General features: G+C 36.5%; 1 protein-coding gene across 1 annotated transcript; it reads right to left on the reverse strand.

The window, feature by feature from the left end:
* Window positions 1–657: 657 nt before the first annotated feature.
* On the reverse strand, window positions 658–16,773 carry LOC147404830 (protein RER1A-like). The gene is made up of 4 exons (XM_086440923.1): window positions 16,272–16,773; window positions 1,264–1,444; window positions 1,116–1,178; window positions 658–1,017 (listed from the first exon to the last, which is right to left on the reverse strand). The coding sequence occupies exons 1-3, from the start codon at window positions 16,649–16,651 to the stop codon at window positions 1,131–1,133; spliced, it is 609 nt and encodes a 202-aa protein (XP_086297049.1). The 5' UTR covers window positions 16,652–16,773; the 3' UTR covers window positions 658–1,017; window positions 1,116–1,130.
* Between the last annotated feature and the right edge of the window lie 4,678 nt (window positions 16,774–21,451).

The following is a 21,451-nucleotide window of genomic DNA, read 5'->3' on the forward strand; positions in this document are numbered from 1 at the left end:
CATTTAAAGGATTGGGATCATGTATTTTTTTTCACGAGTCATTCTTAAGAGTCAAGGAAACCTGACCCATTTATAAAACATGAGGTCTTTAAAAGGTAGCGAAACCTTCAACCATTTTATAGCTACACTGACTGCGTTGTAGACACTGAGTTAACCTGACAGTGCACACATAACCATAGATTTATTTTCTCAAGATACAAGTAAGAAAATCAACTATTCTCCCTGCACTGCCAGATCAACTTGGTGTTGGACCCAGTGTTCAACGCAGGCAGTAAAACATTTTCCAAAAGAAAATGTCTATAAATTGGCTCCACATAACCACCTTGTAGAACCGAGATTTTGATTTTGATTCTGATTCTTATTCCAGTTTAATGGGTCCTCATTTAAAGAAATACCCTCCCAATAAGAGGAGGCATTGTCATTATTGGGTTTTGTTAAAGTGCACTAAATACACTTCCGAAATTGGAATCTGGGGGTATTTTTGGTAAAATAAAATAAAAAAATTAAGGGTACTTGCAGTATAAAATCCAATTTCCGAAGTATATTTATTGCACTTCAACGTTAACAAGACCCTAAAAAAGAGAATTCCCGATCCATTTTTTAAACATAGATAAGATTGGGAGGAATATGCAATGCTGCAACTGCACTCCAGACACAGAAAAAACAGAGTATTCCCCTGTTCATTTTTTAAACATAGATATCACAAAATCTCGCATTTTTGGCATGGCAAAGCAGTCCTTGCTGTAAAGAACAATTCATTAAACAGCATTGCATTGCTCAAACATGTGATGCAGAATATTTATATTAAAAAAAGACAAAAATGAAGGGAAAAAAAAATTAAAAGAGAGAAGACAAAGAAGAGGACATCCAACCCACCTACCTATCTTGCCCGGCCACATCTTTACTATGAATCAATCCTAGGGAGTTTGTTTGCCTCGGAGAAAATCTGAAAATTTTCCCATGATAAAGAAACCAGATTTCAAGGAAACTTTTGCTCCCACCAGACCCCCATAGATCCTGCAGTTTAAATGAAATCGGCAAATAAATAAATTGGCCATGTATCTTTTTTTGTTTTTTTTTCATACATGATGTCAATGGTCAATGGTTTAACTTACCTGAAATTCCAATATCTATGAAGAAATTTCATCCCCGGACACAACTTTCTTTCCGGTGTAACGCTGAAAAGAGATAAATCACTATAAAAACTGACAACTGTGGACACAACAACAATAATAATAGAGAAACAATAGTAAAGAATAATACCTGTTTGCCTAGGGAGAAGGGTACGTATTTGTATTTGATCATATGCAATATCTGTCTCTTCATTGTGAGGAAGAACAGCACCATCCAGTAAAAGAAGAGAATCGGCCAAAACACAGGCACATCAAATACACTGAAAAATGTCATAACAAAAGCAATACAGAACGCTTTTGTGATCGAATACCTGCCAGAAAATTTTTAAAAGAAAAAGAGAGAGAGAGGTAAGTCATAGATATTTAGTTAAATCTAAAACTGGAATTAAAGACGTTATTGTAGTAGGGAAAGAAAACATAAGGGAGACTTTCGTTTCTTGGGCTTCAAATGAGAGCCAATTGATCTAATAAAATATAAGAACCTTGAGAGTAGGGTCCAACAGAAATATTATGAAATAGTACAACTACAACAGGAATCACAACACAAGAACAAAGAAGACTCCTTTTGAGAACCATTATAAAAGAATACAAACCATTTGGTAGATGGATGCCTCCAAGAAAAAAATGAGTTATACATGCCTTGTTAAGAAAAGGCTTTCAAACGACTAACTAAATAGGATGGGGATCACGACATCGCATGGTAATTCTCTGTTGTTCGATGTATGTACTTGGTAGAAGCGTAGTATTTAATTTCAACATATTTCCATAAAATATATGCCAAAATATGTTTTGCAATTCAACAAGGCTCATTGCAAAATTCAACACTGTTTTTTTATATATTTTGATGGAAATCAATATTCATTTGGAAAAACATTTTAGGGCACAATATATTGATAAAGTTAACCTAAATTCAACCGAAATTCCCTTTTTGATAAAGTTAATATATATATATATATATAACAAAGAGAATTCAATGATTATCAGCAATGAATTGTGATTAATTAGGTATAATGTCATTTTATTTGATGAATTTTCAGCACATTAGTACATTCATATAAGCTCAAGCATACAATCGTCCATGTTTTAATTAGTTAGCTGTACAAGTAATTTATTCATACATATTCAAAAATAGATATAAACTACATATAAAAAAACACATAATATTAAATTTTGATATATTTCCATAAAATATAACTACATATTTTCATTTCCACAAGGCTCAACATGAATTTTGAACTATTATTTTCATTTTGATGAAACCAGATTTACGACATAGAAGATCAAATCACTGATTTGCAGCACAAAAGCACTACCAAATGACCACAGCAGCCAAATCACACGAAAAAGGAGAAAAAACAGCAAAACAGTAAGAAAAAAAGGTCCATTGATAAAGACCACAGCAACCGTCAGATAACACCAAGGTTTACAAATAGGGTAACATTCTTTTGACAAAATCCTAGACAAAGCATTTTATCTTATATGGGCTAAAAGTTCGGAATGGGCTGAATTTTTGTGAGGATGATCTCTATGGTGAGAAAATCATCCTCAAAAAATCATTCAATTCTGAATTTCTAACCCTAGTTTATAAGATGAAGAATTGTGAACCATCAATCTTTTACCGTTAGTTTGTAACCACTTTTTATGGTGTTAGAAGTTTTAGAATTGGCTGAATTTTTGTGAGGATGATTTACTCGCTATAGAGATCATCCTCACAAAAAATCAGCTCATTCCAAAACTTTTTAGTCATATAAGACAAAACTTCGTCTAGAATGTTGTCCAAGATTTTGTCAAAATAACCCGACCCTTACAAATATATGTAATCAAAAAAATATCATCCACAATACCCCTCTCGGGGATTTGGGCTTTAGTACGAGCGCCCGAGAACCAATAAACGATACCATGTTACACGTGGAATTTCACTGTTGGACCACGCACCCCAAAAATTCCCATTCCGAGGTTCATATGGTACAATTAATGTCCATGCCACATGTCATATGACCATTTCACCTTCAAAAACGTGACAGGTATGATTGCCTCGATTTTCAAGCTATCAACTCAGCTTATCGTTTATCATTTCCAATGCCCAAGCATTAAATTTTCACACCACGTGGCAGCATATCATAGGTCTGTTCTACATGTCTTCCATATGTTGCCTCGTTTCTCATGTCAGATTATAAATTGCAATGCATGATTTTCTCGGTTTTTAATGTTATCTCAACTGTTGATCTCGTCGCAAACCTCAAGGTGTTTTCCCTGATAAATACATCTTCCATTTCTCCTTTTGTTTTTCTCCGTGACTTTCTTCTATAACCCATGTAGTTCCCTATTTATAGTAACGAACATGGTCTCTTATCAATCCTAAGCGATGAGGCTTGATGCCAACATGAATCAAAGTTTATAATCCAATAGATCTAAGTCTCAACAGTCAGGCTTGGCTTTCAAAAAGAGCCAAGTAAACAGATCTTCCCCCTGACAATTGGGCTTGGTTCTTAAAAAAAATGAACCAATGCTTAAATTTTGAACACGTCTGACCCCCCCCCCCCCAGTCGGGTTTGGTTACCTCATGAACCAAGGCTTAAAGAAAAATAAATAAATAGACCAACCCAAACTATCAGGCTTGGTTCCTTCACGAACCAGGCGGGCTGGCCCGAACTCAACCCATTTGATGGGTGAGTCTAGGCCGAGTTATGTAGAAGATGAGTTGAGCCTGAGTTGGAATATCTCAACCCGATTTCAATTCAAGTTGAGGGTACGAGCAACCCGACTCAACCCAATGCTATATGCTAATATATAAATATTTTTATATTAATTATAGGTTTTTTTATTTATTATCTTTATTCAATCTTATTATGACTTTTAATTAGTTAATATTAATGTGAACTTTGGTCTCGTATGGTTTGTCTAAATATGATCGCAACAATGAATTTGAAGGTTGTATGTGAATTTATTTACTAGTAGTTTTGTTTTTTATGTTGTATATCTTTTTTCAAAATATGAAATTAGAGTAATTCAACATGTCCGACCCGACCCAACAGCCCTAAATTACCTAACTTGAGCTAACCCGAACTCAACTCGATTTTAGAAGATCAAGCTCTGGTTGAGCTTGGGTTAGTAAACTTAGGCCCGATGGTCAAGTTAAGTTGAGCTCGGGGTTGAGGGTTTTGCTACTTGGGTTGAGCCTGGGTGGGTTTACCCTCTAACCCGCCCAGGTTGCAGTTCTACTTAAAGGACATGAACAACTAAACCAATCCTCTACAATTGAGCTTGGTTCCCTTTACAAACCAAGACTTTAGTAACCATAATCTAACCCCCAACGGTAGGGCTTGGTGCCCTTTATGTAACAAGGATTTTGTATCACAATTTGATCCCTAACGGTCGAGTTTGATTCCCCTTACGAACCAATCAAGTTTGATTCCCTCATGAACCAAGTCTTAAGTAGTAAAAAACTACCCCCATCGGTCGGCCTTGGTTCTATTTATGAACCAAGTTTTAGATAACAATGAACCGACGCCCCAACAATCGACCTTGGTTCCCTTCATGAACACAGTCTTAGATAACCGACCTCCAACGATTAAACTTCATTCCCTATATGAACCAAATCTTAGATAATAAATAACTGACCCCTAACAATCAAGCTTGGTTCCCTTCAAGAATCAGGTCTTAGATAATCGACCCCCAACAATCGGGCTTAGATCCCTTTATAAACCAATTCTTAGTAACAAATAGCCAACCCCCAACATTCAGGCTTGGTTCCCTTTAATGAACCAGACTTTTGCAATATGCCAACCCCATACAGTCGAGCTTGGTCTTGGTTCCCCTTAATGAACCAAGACTTTTTCAATGTGTCAACCCACATGGTCGGGCTTGGTTCCCCTTAATGAACCAAGGCCATTGCAATGGCCTGACTCCTTAATAAAGCAAGACTTTTGCAACGAGTCGACGATACACGGACGGATGAACTTGGTTGCCCTTAATGAACCAAGGTCCAAGACTATTGCAATGTGTCAACCCCGCACGATCGGGCTTGGTTCCCCTTAATGAACCAAAACTATTGCAACGTACCAACCTGTCACGACCGTGTTCTTTCGAAACGAGATCATGCGGTGCAAGGGGGTGCTAATCTACAAACAAGCCCATAAAAATGATCTTACATCACAATACGTAACTAGCAAACAAGATAACGAGGCAAAGCCCGAAGGCAACTTTGTTGATATAATATTGATTACACGGAGTAACACGTTACAAAAGCAAATAAGTGTGTTACAAACAACTGATGATCTATAACATGTGGGACTTCCACGTAGCTTGGCACGAGGGCCTAAGTCAACGTGTGTGTAGGCCAGGGAATGGGAAGCACTAGACACCCTTCTTACAAAGAGTACGCTAAGTCTTTCCTAGGTTTCCAGAAGGAAATATCAAAAGTGGAGGCTAGTCATACTCCCTTATTACTAAAATGCCACTAAGCTAACAAAAATGCCCTGGCACGGGACTGATATGGCTTCATGTGTGAATCTTACATAGTATTACATGGGTGCCCCGGGTAACTCCGGGGCGAGCTAAACCTAACTCTAGGTGACAGAATGTATGAACGTCACAGTCTCCCCCACCTATTCTGCAAACGTCCTCGTCACATTGCCCTAACAAACTCTTCAATCTTCTGCTTGAAAGGTAGTAGGTTATCTGCACTCTCCAAGGTAGCTTTACATTCTGGCATGTTCTTATATGTGACGAAGTACTCCACATGCTACTGCTGCTGCTGACTTGACGCTTTCAAGAACTTTGTCAACAACAAGCTCTGGCTGAATAGCTGAATGAGAAGATGTACGTGTTGGAATGTTGCGCATAGGATCTACTAAATATGATACGGCTTAAGACTTCTTCCATGGAAGACAAGGGTGAATGATGTGTAACCTGTACGGTAACCAGAGCTTAGCAAACCTGTACATCCTTGGACTTTGTCCCTGATAGCCTGAAATAATAGTGTGAGGAGTTAAATGTTGTTGGCCTATGATAATTTCAAAAGGACTTTTGTTAGAGGAAGAGCTCTTCTGAAGGTTGAAATTGAACTAATTCGCCCAATTCATGAGTTTGACATTGGCAAGATGCCTCAAATACTCCAACACAAATTGAATCTCTTCATTTGCTCATCTGTTTGAAGGTGCCCACTGGTTGGAAAGTCAAGCTGAAACCCAAGCAATCTACACAGTTCGTCCCATAACTTCCCTGTGAATCTTGAATCTCTATCACTGACAATACTTTTGGGCACACCCCAATTCTTGATGACATTCTTGTGAAGTAAATGAGAAGCTTCATCTGCAACTTGAATTTGATAGTAACCTGATCTCAAACCCAACTTTGAAGAATACTTGACTTTCCCAAGTTTATCAAATAAATCGGCAATCCATTGGATAGGATACTTGTTTTTTATGGTAATCTTGCTTGACGCTCGATAATCGACACAACGTCGTAACAACCCATAATGTTGCTTGCGTGACTTAGCTAGTTCCAGAAGATTTATCCTGTAAGGCCCCCTCGCAGGAGGCATGGTACCAAGTAGCAATTCATTCTAATGATCAATTGGCCTATGTGGCGATAGGGCCTTTTGAAACTCATTCAGCATCACATCATCAAACTCTATCAATACCTGTGTAACCTAAATAGGAGTTGAACTATGATCCTGATCTTCAGGTTCAACTCACAAGGTAGCAATGTACGGTTGCTCACCTTTCTTCAACTTAAGGGTTGAAATCATCTTTCTCTCTTCCTTGCCGGTGAAAATGGGAATAAAGCTTGGACATTCACTTAGCATGCCCAATGTGTTGGCGAATGGCATTGGTACGGCCCTGTTCTATCGCAAAAAGTCCATCCTAATGATGACTCTGAATTCATCGAGTGAAACTACAAGTAAATCTAACTTACCCTTCCATGTGCCTATCTTGACAGCCACGAACTTGGCCAACTCTTGGATAGGAATGGTTTGGGAATTTACAGCTTTAATACGGCTTGGATCTTTCACAAGCTGGATATTGAGACGCTTCACCTCTGCAGGGGAAATGAAGTTGTGTAACTCCTGTATCAACCATTGCCTAAGTAGTCTTGCCACCAACTTCGATATCAACATACATAAGACCCTTCCATTGACAGCTTTTCTGAGTCTCAGAGATCTGCTTCATTGCATTTAGTAAATGCATGGCTCTCATGTGAGGAGAATCTTCATCATCTCGCCCACTTGTACTCTCGTGACTGGTCACTTTGGGAGGTTAATAATGCGTTCAACTTACTCTGCTATGGACATTTGAACGTCTTGTGAGGACCACCACATATCATGCACTTAAGCTTGTGGCGGTGTTTGGCAGGCGAGGTACTTCTGCTCTTTGAAGGGGAGGAATTCTGTTGGGATCCCTGACTAGAATTGTGTCTGTGCCCTCCATCTCACCATTCGAAGACTTCTTGGTATGCTCATATTGCTGGGAGTACCGCTTCGAGTAAGGGTGTATACTCTGTTTGCTCCCATCCGCGGGAGTATAATCAGTCAACCGCTCGGCTGCGGCAATTGTAGAAGCGAGATCTTGCGCACATTGCCTTTGTAATTCTATCTGAATCCAAGGCTTGAGCCCTTCTTGAAATAAGAACAGCTTGTCTTTCTCTGACATGTCACGGATATCAAACATCAAGGCGAAAAATTGTTTGACGTAGTCGTGAATTGTACTTGTTTGGTGGAATTGCATCAACTTTCTACGGGCAATAAACTCCACTCTCTGATAGAAATTGGTGTTTCACCTCCCTTTTAAGGTCATTTCATGTATCGATGGAGCATTGGCCACTTTCCATCTCGGTGTACTTTGTTCACCACCATAGTTTGGCATCACCTGCAAGATACATAGAAGCTATTGTGACCTTTACCACTTCTGAATCTGGACAACCTGCACGAAAGTATTGCTCCATATCAAATAGGAAATTCTCGAGCTCTTTCGCATCGCAAACACCATTAAAGGTGCGGGGCTCAGGGACTCGCAGGCACGAGGGAGGAGTTTCATTACTGGTAAGCCATTCATTATCGACGGTTCTGACAAAGAGACCTACCTTCGTAGTGAGCTCCGTGATCTATTCCTGTAAGTTGGCTAGGGATCCTCGGGTATCTTCATAAAGGTCAACTATTCTAGCACTAAAGGTCACGGATTTTTCTTCAAGCGTATTCTAGCGACCATCTAGTTGCGCAATACCATCAACGAGACCCGATAGCTAGGCCATCTTATCTTCAAGTAGTTCAATATGTTCCTTTTTATTACGTGGTGGTGGAATGGTTAAAACGGATTGGTCCCCGGTACTTTTCTCTCCTTTTGCCATTGTTCGCATGAACTAAATGGAATTGAGGGAAGAGCTTGGTAATGAAACCAACTTGAACCTGTAACCAACGTGGTTTTGGATACCAAATGTGCTCAACCAACTGTGCTCTAATACCAACTATCACGACCGTGTTCTTTCGAAACAAGGTCGTGCAGCGCAAGGGGGTGCTAATCCACAAGCAAGCCTGTAAAAATGATCTTCCACCACAATACGTAGCTAGCAAACAAGATAACGGGGCAACACAAGGCAAAGCCCGGAGGTAACTTTGTTGATATAATATTGATTACACGGAGTAACACGTTATAAAAACAAATAAGTGTGTTACAAGCAACTGATGATCTATGACACACAGGACTTCCACGTAACTTGGCGCGAGGGCTTAAGTCAACATGGGTATAGGTCGAGGATTGGAAAGCACTAGACACCCTTCTTACAAAGAGTACGCTAAGTCTTTCCTAGGATTCCAAAAGGAAACATCAAAAGTGGAGGCCGGTCATACTCCCTTATTACTAAAATGCCATTAAGCTAATAGATATGCCCTGGCACAGGACTAATATGGCTTCATATGTGAGCCTTACATAGTGTTACATGGGTGTTCCCGGGTGACTCCGGGGCGAGCTACACCTAACTCTAGGTGACAAAATGTATGGCCGTCACACAACCCCATACGGTCGGGCTATACTAAGTGGTCCCTCACGACAGACTTAGGATTTGGACCAAACTCCCTCAATGAGTCAGATTGCGCTAAGTAATCCTTCACAACCAACTTAAGATGTGGACTAAACTCCCTCAACGAGTCGAGTCTTGCACTAAGTAGTCCCTCTACAACTTGTATCACTTAAGCAATATAAATAACAATAATAAAAACTTGATAAATCAACTGGCCAATTATTCCCCAATTTAGTGTTGACGAATTGTTTCCTTGCATAGAGCAACATAGTTAGACTGAATCCAATTTATAAATTAATTTTTTAAATCAAACCCACAACTCGGTGAGTCAAAGTCGGGTGACCATAAAAAAATTGGTCCTCTGAATTAGATCCCTATTCACAATTCAAACATTTAACTTGTCAAAGTCCCTTGACGTGGATAATCGAAATATAGAGTAATTTCCATTTACAAATGTCACCCAAATTGGATCTCACGAACTTAATTGAGTCCCTAAGAAACAAGCTTGACTCGATCAAGTTCCCAATTAATAAATTGAACAACTCAATTCAACAGAGTTCCTTAATTCGATCAAATTCTTGATTAATAAATTTGGTTGAGTTCCTTGACTCAGTTGGGTCTTAAATCAATAAATAAGACCTACTAAGACAATTGGGTCCCAAAATAGTAAATTTGACTCGGCGAGTCGAGATTGTGGGAACCCCCACCAACGGGATTGGCACCTACCAATTTTAGTTTTTATTTTCCATCAAGTTTGAGGTGTATGCAAAGCATCCAACTCCCTTTCATGTCCATGTTAATCTAAAACTAGGAGGGTTTTAATGTACATCAAAGATTGATGTTCATGTGAAACATCTAAAAATTCTTCTCATGCTTGTCCTCAAACCTTCAATTAAAGGTTTAATTTCACACACACCAAAGATTGATGTGCATGCCTAACACCTCAACTTAGCCCCATTATTTTTTCCCTTTAATCTTGAAATCTTTACTAATAGAAGTTTTAATACGCAGCTAACAAAGCCCTCTTTTTATATTGTGCTTATGTCCTATCAACATGGCATTACTAATAGAAGTTTTAATACGCATCTAACAAACCCATCTCTTTTATATTGCGCCTTATGTCCTATCAACATGGAGACAGTATCAATTACACATCCAAAATTTATGTGTATTCGATACACCCTATGAAATCTATTTAAAACATACATGTTCCAACATACCTCTTCCTTTTTGGAGGATCGGTCATGGCTTCGTCCTAAGCACTCAAGTCTCCCAATCTTTCGACCATCTTTGGCAAGGAATGCAGCCCCGTGATTTGCTGGTATCATCCATATGCCTGCCACAACTTACCTAGCAGCCCAACTTTTTTAATGAGATATTTCATCACACATTTGTCAAACGCACTATAGGACCTTCATATTAAATACCCTTCACTTCTGCTCTCTTGAGTAGGGAAATTGCAGCCTATTAACCTCAGGCTCCCGTCCATAGCCATACTATATCTTACAATATAACCTCCCCTTTGTGAGACATTTTTTCTAACACCTTGCAAACTTGAATAAGATCAACATTCTAGGGGCTTAAAAATTCTTCCAACTGCCTTGTGCAAAGAAATGATTTCAATAGACATCAAATTTGATGTCTATTGATTCACCCCCTCAATAAACCCTTGAATGGGAATACGCATAGGAATTTGTTTATATGCAAAGCACCCCACTCTCATCTATTAATTTCATGTTCTTGAGCTTTGTACCATTAGTTTGGTTTTAATTTACATGTGAATGTACCCAATGATCAATCACATGGTTATTACTTTTATGAAATATGTAAATACCTAATAGGTTCTTATCAAATCTAGTGCATGCCCAACAGAGGTATACACTTGGTAGCGTATACACAAAATGCACTTCACAAGATCCTAGTCACCAAGTCATGCACCCCAACCCTGGTCCGACTCAGTTCACCAACACATGAACGTGGTTGTATCATTATATCTTTGGCAATATAATTGCCAAGAGAATTTTAAGTTTGTACGTGAGCATGCTTCCATTGCCTTATGTTGTTAGCAATAAACCTGGCCTTATCAAAATTAGATTAGACAAACGTGTTGTTATCACAGCCCTAAAACCTTACCTTTTTTCTCCTTTTGCTTCACTGCCAATACCAGGAACAAGGCACCATGATTTTATATTCACCTTAGCTTTACAACTTGATTGCCACAACTTTTCCTGTTACAAGAACCACCAAATCAAGCAACCCAACGACCCTCGTGGTAGAACAACCCTCATGGTTCTTTAAGGAACAAAACCTATTTGCACCTCAAATTGGAAAAACTTCTGGCATTGTCTTTAGCGAACCAAAACAAATTTGGATGTTCTCAATGAAGATTACCAAATATTTATTGAATCACCTCGCCAAATTTTTCCTTGCCACCAAATAATCAAGTCAATAACCCATGATGTTTCCCTTAACAAAGTAAATTGAAAAAACCTAACTCCAACCTAACCACGGCTGGTAGAGTTAGTCGTTTTTCCTTGTATATATATATATATATATATACAAGTTTCCCACGGACAGTGTCAAATTGTAGATGCAAAAACTTGCACTACGTTGGGATTTTCATTAAGGCCCGAGATCCTCACTTCTTATGATGTTGAGTGTACCTGCAACACAACCTCTCCGACACCCAAATAAGATTAATCCGAGAAAAATAATAGAGGAGTAAAGTGTAAGGGTGAAAAACATACATTTTGGAATCTCTGTCCCTTTATTTAAAGAGGTAAAATTCTATGATCCCCTTTAATCCTATTATCAATTGATCATTGTCCATTTTAGTCAATGAATCTTAATTAGGAATGTACCTAATCAAGATCCATCCCTCATTCATTCCTTCTTATTTGGGATCTTTTCTTATAAAGATTCTAACCACTTCTGACTTCGTCCAATCCCTAATTTTTAGGAATTTGGGTAATTAAACCACTCCATGCGTCTTTGACCCAATATCAATCCGACCAACCAAGATTTAAACCCATGGTTGGGTCGCGACCGAGTTAAACTGAATATTCAGACTCAGATGAGTTGGCTAAGATCTCCATAGCTAACTCGAATCCCTAAGTGCCATGTAATGTAGATAGGCTTGCCAACACTCATCTCAATGCCTATGATCGAGTTAAGATGCATCGATAAAAGAAGTCAAAATCATTGACAGAGTCAACTCTATTTGACTTAGTCAACCTAAGTTAACTTAGGTGCCATGTGATGTAGATAGGCTTGTCGATACCTATCTCAATGCCTATGATTGAGTTAAGATGCATCGAAAAAAGAAATCAGAAGCATTGACTGAGTCAACTCGACCCAAGCTTTGACCGATCCACAAGACCTAGTCCAACTTCTCTTAGGACTTTCTTTTATTGAGTCTCTATTTTCTAAGTTATTTAAGTAGTCCTATTTAGTTTCTTTTTTAATTTTAGAAAGTTTATTTTCCTAGTTAGTTTCTAATTTGTTTTATCTTTAAAATTTATTTTTATTCTTTAAGTTATAATTAGAAATTCTTTTAGATGTCTAAATTGAGTTCTAATAGAATTAGAAGGTTAGTAATATGTAATAGATATATTAGGAAGTTACTTTTTAGTATTTTAGAAAGTTTCTAAGTTGTTATGGAGTTATTTACATAAGAAGCTCCAATAAACAAATTCAGTGAGTGAGTTTTTTTGAAGATTGATTAACAAAAGAACAAAGAATAAACTTCTTCCCTTTCTTTGTTTTTTTTTTAATTTTGAGCATAAGAACCTGATATTGATTCTTAATTTTATTGAGTTCCACTAATCTTAAACCTAAATTGAAGTTTCTAGTCTATTTTGTTCGACATAGAAATTCTTCATGACTTTTAGTTCTTAGGATTTCACCCTAGAACCAGATTTTTAACATAAACTCTAAGTTTGTGTGTTCTACCCTACATCACCATGTGTCATCCTGTGATCCAGTAGTGAAAGGTCACATGTCACATGATACCCATTTATCGATTCTCAGGCACTTGGACTAAAGTCCAAACCCCTGAAAGGGGGTATTGTGGAAGATATTTTTGTAAGGTATGAAGGGATGACACGTGGTGCATAGGGATCCGAATTAGTCATGGAAATTCGAACCAACTCATTTAAGTCTGAATGTTCAGGTAAACTCAGCGACTCGGTCGCAACAGCCATGAACTAGATCTCGGTTGATTGGGGTGATATTGGGTCAAGAACATGTGGCAGAGCAATTCAGTTAGCCCAAATCCCTAAAAATCAAGGATTGAACAAAGTCAAAAGTGGTTAGAATATTTATAAGGAATGAATGGGGGAAGAATCTTGATTAGGTACATTCCTAATCAAGATTCATTAATTAAAATAGATAAGAATCAAATTGGTAATAATATCAAAAGGGATCCTAGGATTTTACCTCTATAAATAAAGGAAGAGAGACAGTAAAAATAATGTTTTTACCCCCTACACTTTACTCTTACCATTTTTCTGTATTTAATCTGACTTGGGCGTCGGAGAGGTTGTGTTGCAGGCATACCCAGGAGCATAGGAAGTGAGGATTCAAGCCATCAATACAAATCCCAGGGTTGTACAAGTTTTTGCATCTACAAATTGTATTTTAAAAAAGCAACAATGAATTTGCTCAATATAAAGCCAACTCTAGTATTTTAAATAATGGTGGATGAAGCATAAGTGGGGATACCATTTTCTCCCTCTCACTAAATGATGACATGTGCTCCTCAAGACAATACAAATACCATGTAAGTATGGATACCCTCGTACGCAACTACAATATACGATGTAAAAATCCCTAACATCTGGATTGTGGTCAACTTGATCGAGTTTACCAACCAAGGACACAACAACGAGTCAGGTTGGATGAATTAGAAGGCTGAAAACAATCAAGCACTCATATGCTCGGTCCTTTTGTAAAGTCCGAAGATACACTACTTTAAAGGAAAGGAGCGCACTTGAAGGATGAGCAGCCTGAACAATCCCTTGGTTCAATACCAGGTAGGATGGAATTTAAAACCCAAGGATTCCACTGCTCTTAATCCTAGGGTATCAGTTTAACTACGCTAAAAACAAGGAACCAAGTCGGATGCAATGACCAAGTTAGATAAGCTCAGTACTTGGTAATAGCTCGGTGTAAGTCGAAAAGACATAATAACACAAGACTTTAAAGAGATATGAGCTTTTCTAGATCAAATCTCTCTCCAGATCTCAACATTAAATAGACTATCATTTATTGCTTATCAAAAGGAGCAGAGATTAGACATTCTCTGTCATAGAGACCCCCAAAAATAAATATCCCACCAACTCCCCATTAAATGCATTGAGACTCACTAATCAAACTCGAGTATGAGTACTAAATGCATTGGATCCACATCCCAAGATCACTCAAGTGGATCTCAACTACTAACTCATCCAATCTAGGATCCAACTCAAAGTCTATCCGGGTCAATCATGTGGTGACACATGTCCCTAAAAATTACCTATAAAAACCTCTCTCCAAGACTGAGAGAAGGTTCAAAACCTGAAATTTCATCCATTCTAGACTCTAAGAATCAATTGTTTATCATTTTCTTCATTTTATCTTCTCCATTTATATTCATCTCCATTTACCATTATTGACTTGATTGTCGAAGTATTTTGGCAGGCACCACACCGACGCCTCCCCTTTTCTCCTTCTTTCCTTCTTACCTCTATTGTGGAGCTAAGGAGCCTTGGCAGTCATCTTTGAGGCCATTTGGAGATGAAGATTTTGATCGAGTTATTCCAGTTATCTGATTCATCAATAAGCGTTCCATCAATTTCATCCCCGATCCCGAGGAGTCCTCCACAACATGCAAGTTGGAATGTTGGATAAGGTTCCCTTGATAAAAGAATTTTCTTCTTAGGAAAAGAAACATCTACCTAAACTCCAATATGTTATATTGATTTGAGTGTAGCTATTAGAGACCATTATTTTTTACTGATGCACTTCATCTTCATTATCATCATCAAAGCCTTTATCCCGATGATTTGGGATCCACTATTTTCATTTATTTATTTTATGATTTCATGTGCGTGCTTAAAAGCCAACGGGTCCAAAACTTTTGATCAGAAATTATTTCGGACCTTTTTTTTATAATATCAACTCAATGTGAAGCTGTCATGGATCAACTAGTTAATGAAGAGAATCCGTTCTCTAACATAAAGTCTAATATAGACAATGAAATTTAAACAAAATCCTAACATCAATGAGAAATTAAATTTGAGCATGGGAACTTAGACAAAATCTTAATGTAGAATGGTTGCATCCCACAGCAATCACCATCACTGCCTTTTTTTGTCGCTTTTGTGTGTTTGATTAGCTAAACTGCCATCGTTATAAACTAAATAATAATAATAATTTCCAAAATAATAATAAAATTATAAAATAAAAAGAATCTTATCCCATAGAGAGTTCAAAGGATCCTGACAAGGTGAAGCCACAAATTAGCTCTTTTCAATTCCCAAAATTTGTTGATCAATTAATATCCATATGTATCTAATACTAGCCACTTTTTAATAATAGTACCTCCAAACATGTTCCCCCTAATCAGCATTGCATCAAAAATCAAAGAAATGAAATTTATAATTTCTTCCAATTATGAGAAACATATCTGACTATTACAGAACACATTAGGCTTTAATCAATCCATGCAAACACAACTAAGTTATTCAACAGCTGATCATAAAAATCCTTAAAAAATCTCAAAAAAAAAGAGAGGAAATCTGAAGGGAAAAAACCGAAGAATGAGAATCAAAGAAAATCAACAATGTATAAAAAATCAAAGAAGTCATATAAATAATTTATTCCAATTACAATAAAAATGTCCAGCAAACGATTAGGGTTTAGCTAAGTTATTCTAACGGCTGATCATCAAAAAATCCCTAAAAAAATTTCAACAAAAAAAGGGCAAATCTGAAGAGGGAAAAACGAAGAATGAGAATCAAAGAAAATCAACAAATTTATCAAAAAACTCCAGCTAAATTATTCTAATTGCTGATAATAAAACCCTAAAAAACTCATATTAGACCCAAAAAAAAAAAAAATACCAAAGAATGAGAATCGAACCAGAATTTGAATTCGGGGAGACGACGAACAAAGGGGCGAAATTCATCAGATCCCCTTGTAGGAAGTGTGGGCCCATCAACAAGTTCTTGAATCTCTGGATCAACCTGAGGAGATAGGAAAGCAATCAAAAGGTTGAGAATGTAAATCCCGAGACCGTACGAGATGATGTAGAAGCCTTGAATGAAGTAGACACGAATGATGTAGATGATGGCGATGGCTACAAATGAGATCCAACGTCTTAGAACGTGTGGGGTTGATTTATCGAGAAGATATTGGTATCGCTGTGTAATAGAATAGGTCCAATCGGTTATGAAACTCGATGAGGGATCGAGTCCTCCTTGGTTTTGGTTAACACCACCATCAATAGCTCCTGATTCCATGGTTTTTTTCCTCTCGTCTACCCCTAAATGACTGTTTTTTGTTTCTTTTATGTCTCTGGGAAGTGGGAACCGAAGAAGAGAAGAGGGGAAGGTAGGCGAGAGGGGACAAATATGTTAGGTACGACCATCGTCGTGAGAGTCGATGAGACTAAAAAAAAAAAAAAAATTTATTTTTTTAATGCCACGTGCCATATTTTAATATGGCGAGGATCTGAATGGTTAAAATTAAATTATTTAATAAAATATTTAAGAGTTCATCTAATCTTACTAAGGCTCCGTTTGATTCAGCTGCCTGAATCTACTGTCAGCTTTTGCTGTCAGAAGCTGAAACACTGAAAAACTTGTTTGTTACTGTTTCGTAAAAGTTTTGTACTGTTGACCAGAATCTGGTAATTATTGTTTGATACAACTTTTAGAATCTGCTGTTTAGGGTAAAATGACCAGAATACCCTTAAGGTTGATAGAACACTCAAATTGCATAAAAAATTATCAGAATACCCTTATAAATATATAATTACACTAAATATATATAAATATAATAAAATTATATAAAAAATTTTAAAAATAATTTTATTAATTTTAAAATATTTATAATTCAAAAAAAATTTATAAAAATTTGTATAATTCCATAGAAATTTCGGCAGCATTTCCTCTTAAAAATGGATATATGAAATTTTCCTGATAAACAAAATACCTGCATAATACGCAATTCAACATTCACATCACATCATATATACATAACATATCCACATCACATCATATATACATAACACATCCACATAACTTCTAATTTACATTCCGACATCATTTAAACATAATAATCATAGTTAATATAATAAGTAAAATTGAAATAAATAAAAACATGAAAAATATACATCCAACAGATGCATACAAAATATATTTTTCATTATTCTTATTTGACTCCGTTACTTTATCTTGAGGAACATTATCATTGATAATGTCAACTTCATCTGCCCACACAAAAGACCCTACATGTCTTTATAAAGTAAAATAACACATGAATTAATATCAGTCTCACCAAATATAAATATGCACCCAATATTAATATTAATATCATATTACCTGCCAAGATGGACACCTATAAAATATCCTCTCATAATTTTCTTTTGTTTTTGCTGTGATTAATGTCATCACTCGACCACATGAACAACATAGTGGATACGTATAATTTGCCATCAATGCTATTCATCATACACAAAGAACATAAATAAATAAGTATAGAATCTTCGAAATATAATTAAAAACAGTATAATCTTTATTCAAACATCGAAGAACAGTATTTATAAATACAATACAAAGTAAAAAAAATTAATATGAAAATGCATCAATGATTGCTAGTAAAAATGGCATCAACTATTGAATCCCTATGTATTTTCATTATTTGTTGACTCTGATGACATACTGATGGGGGAACTGGATACTCTTGATTAATGATCCCGTCTTCTTCATCTGCTTTTGCCCCTTCTTCCTCGAATCGAATAAATTCTTCATCGGCAATCGCATATTTTCTGATAAAATTGTGCAATGCCATGCAGGCCACAATAATGTTTTATTGTTTGTCCAAATTATAGGAACGCATCATCTTCAAAATAGGTCATTTTACCTTCAAAATCCCAAAGGTTCGTTCGATCACATTCCGAAGTGAAGAATGTAAATGATTGAACATTTCTTGTCGACCATTTGCCCGTGACCTCCTATAGTCTTGTAGATGGTATCGAACACCTCGGTAAGGTGCGAGATAACCTTCCATGAGTGGGTACCCAGCATCTACCAGATAGTATTTACCTATTATCCAAAAAAATTTATATTGCTTAATCTTGAATATAAATATATATAATTGACAAACTTTTAAATACAGACCTGGTGGAGGATATGGAAAATTTAAATTTGGAGTATTCAATGTCTCAAGGAAGACCCGTGAATCATTAGCCGATCCTTCCCAACCAACCACCACATGAGTGAACAACATGTCAAACGAACATGTTGCCATTATATTTTGCGTGAGTCCCTTATGTCCTCGATATTGCATTAGGTCTGCTATTGGTACAAATGCACTAACATGTATTTCGTCTATCGCTCCAATACAACCCTACATATTTTTTAATTATATTAATCTATAAACATTAATAAAACAAATATATTTAAAGTGTATGTATATGAGAAATTACCTTAAAATATGGTCAAAAACGAGGATTGTTACGGATGTGCGGAGAGACTTCATTGAGGTCGGGAGGTACAATCAAGGACATTGACAAGTTCACAATCGTCAAAAGAACTATGTTGAAGTACTTGCTAACCGTTTCAAGTGAATGAACAAAACGATCTGCAATTACTCTTTGTCCTTGATTATGTCCTATTATCAATAGGAACATCGCTACTTGTTCCTGAATAGTAATATATCGTTACATCTTTAGTAGACCCCGTTCCTCCAAAATGGTACATAGATTCACAAATACATGACTTTCCATTCTAAATAATAAGTTGCACGTCGTATTATCATTCAGTGTTTTCCGCACAAAATCAATCCCCTTGAACGGACAATTACTATGTTCCTCCCTAGCTAAGACATTCTCACAATAAAATAAAGAACCTAGGATGGCTCCTCTCGTGCCTATATTTAAAACACTTTACCTAACAGTATTATTGGTATCATCATTTGAATTCATGGTATCAATCGTATCAACAGTATTTGTGCTATCAATATCTGAATCCATTTGACCTGTTTATGTATCCATATTAGTTGTATATACACCCAACTTACAATACACAATAAAATGATATCCACCACATATAATAAAACTCATTATCTATAATATTAATCACAATAAATATCCAATAGTGCAAATAATATCCATCTATAGGAAAATATAATATATGTCTAACAAAAATTAACATATCCATCTAACAGAGTATATTACATCATATTAGTGCAAAAAGTAACCAATGTATAACACCCTATAAGTGCATCATCAAACCAACATAAATATAAAAGTAACCAAGTATATTGCACCCTATAGGTGCATTCCAAAATCAACATAATATAAAAATAAAATGAAAAAATGTCTAACAATCTCTTCCAGCCAGATAATCAGTTATCTCGCTCTCTAACCACCTAAGACGAATATTTGTTGATCGTAACCCACAAAAAATCTCTCTGAATTACTTGTTTTTCATAAACATCTTCAACGCAAAATGATAGGGATCATTGTTGGGGGTTATATCTGTTAGCTGGTCTAAGAGGTCGAATGACTCTTGAATAGTGCATTTCTTAACAGATGTCTGATTGATAGAAGTAGATGTTTGATTGTTAACTGCATTTACAAGCTTCTCCAATGATTGGCCAATTAGCATAGCAGGAGTCATCTTCTGCCAACGACCCTGAGGTTGTAGAGTATCGCCACTTCTGCGTCGAACAGGATCTGTGGGTGGGGGTACAGTAGCGGTAGCATCATCCCCTAACTCATCAGCATTATCAGGAGTAAAGTCTAGAGGTGTTTGAGACTCCGGGGGCAAGGTCTCCATAACATCTTCTAAATCATCCCCAAGATTATCTGGTTGGTTTACTGATGTAGATGGCATTGTACCAAATGCAGGCGACCATATCCGGCTACCAGTAGCATATGTGCCTCCAAAGATTACATCTAATTGCTTCGCAAACATCAAAGGCTTCGATCAAAATATTGCATATTTTGGATGATGCTTTAAAAAATAAAAATTCTAAATTATATATAAAAGAAATAAATAAAATTTAAATAAATAAAATAAAGAAGTAACAAAAAAAATATACCTCTAACCACCCATCCCACCACTCCTCACTTGCATCTAATATACCAGTCTCAACATCATAAGAGACGCCAGTATTTGTGCAAATCTTATTCCAACGTCCCCAAATTCCTTTTTGTCTATCCTACTTATTTTTCATTTGTCCTCTATCATAGTAAACGCCAGTTATCCTTTTAAACTCCTTCACCAATGTTTCATATCCGATCTTATCAAGTACTTTATGTGGTCTCCTCCCCTTTTTAACTAATTCATAGCATATCTCGACCCAAACTTCATGTTGTTTGGGTATCCAATCTGCTTTCACACTCTTTGAATTGTTATCTTCCATTTGTCAATGGTAATAACAACAGTAGTGCATGGAACAAAACATGTCATATTCTACTTCAACTTCATCACCAATTTTTTATAAAATCTTTAGTTCACTAACAAAAAAATCAAAAGAGAAACCAAATAGAGGCAATGTATAATGAAAGAAAAGCACAATGTATAAGTTAAAGAAAATCACATATATATATTTTGACTTTTGCACAATGTATAATCAAAGAGAGAAACTAGGAGGCAATGTCAGGTTATCTTATAGATAGCCGGAAGAACGCACAGTTCTCAGTCCCACGGTGAGGGATCTCTGTGTTCTCAATCTTTGACTGTACAGAGTACAGTAATTGATGTGTGTGTGTGCGTGTGTAAATTTTTTCAACCAATAAGCGTTGGGCAAATGGATGCATGTACAAAAATTATTTTTAAATATTCAAATTATGAATATGACATTCTTTGTTTGTTATTCATCGACACAAATCATCGTAATAGATTGAAAGTTTCATCTAAATCTTCGAAATTACAATTATATAGTGTTCTCCATTCATCATTATTCACAGTCACAAATGGTTAGAATAGATTTCGATGCCATTGAAAAACTCAGGTATTTTAAAAAATGTGAGAAAAAAATATTTTTGATACTTTAAAATTTTTGTTTAGATGAAGGAGCATTTAAAAAAA

The sequence above is a fragment of the Akebia trifoliata genome, chromosome 4 (genome assembly GCF_017979445.1).
Source record: "Akebia trifoliata isolate Shusen 1 chromosome 4, ASM1797944v1, whole genome shotgun sequence".
Taxonomy (NCBI): domain Eukaryota; kingdom Viridiplantae; phylum Streptophyta; class Magnoliopsida; order Ranunculales; family Lardizabalaceae; genus Akebia; species Akebia trifoliata.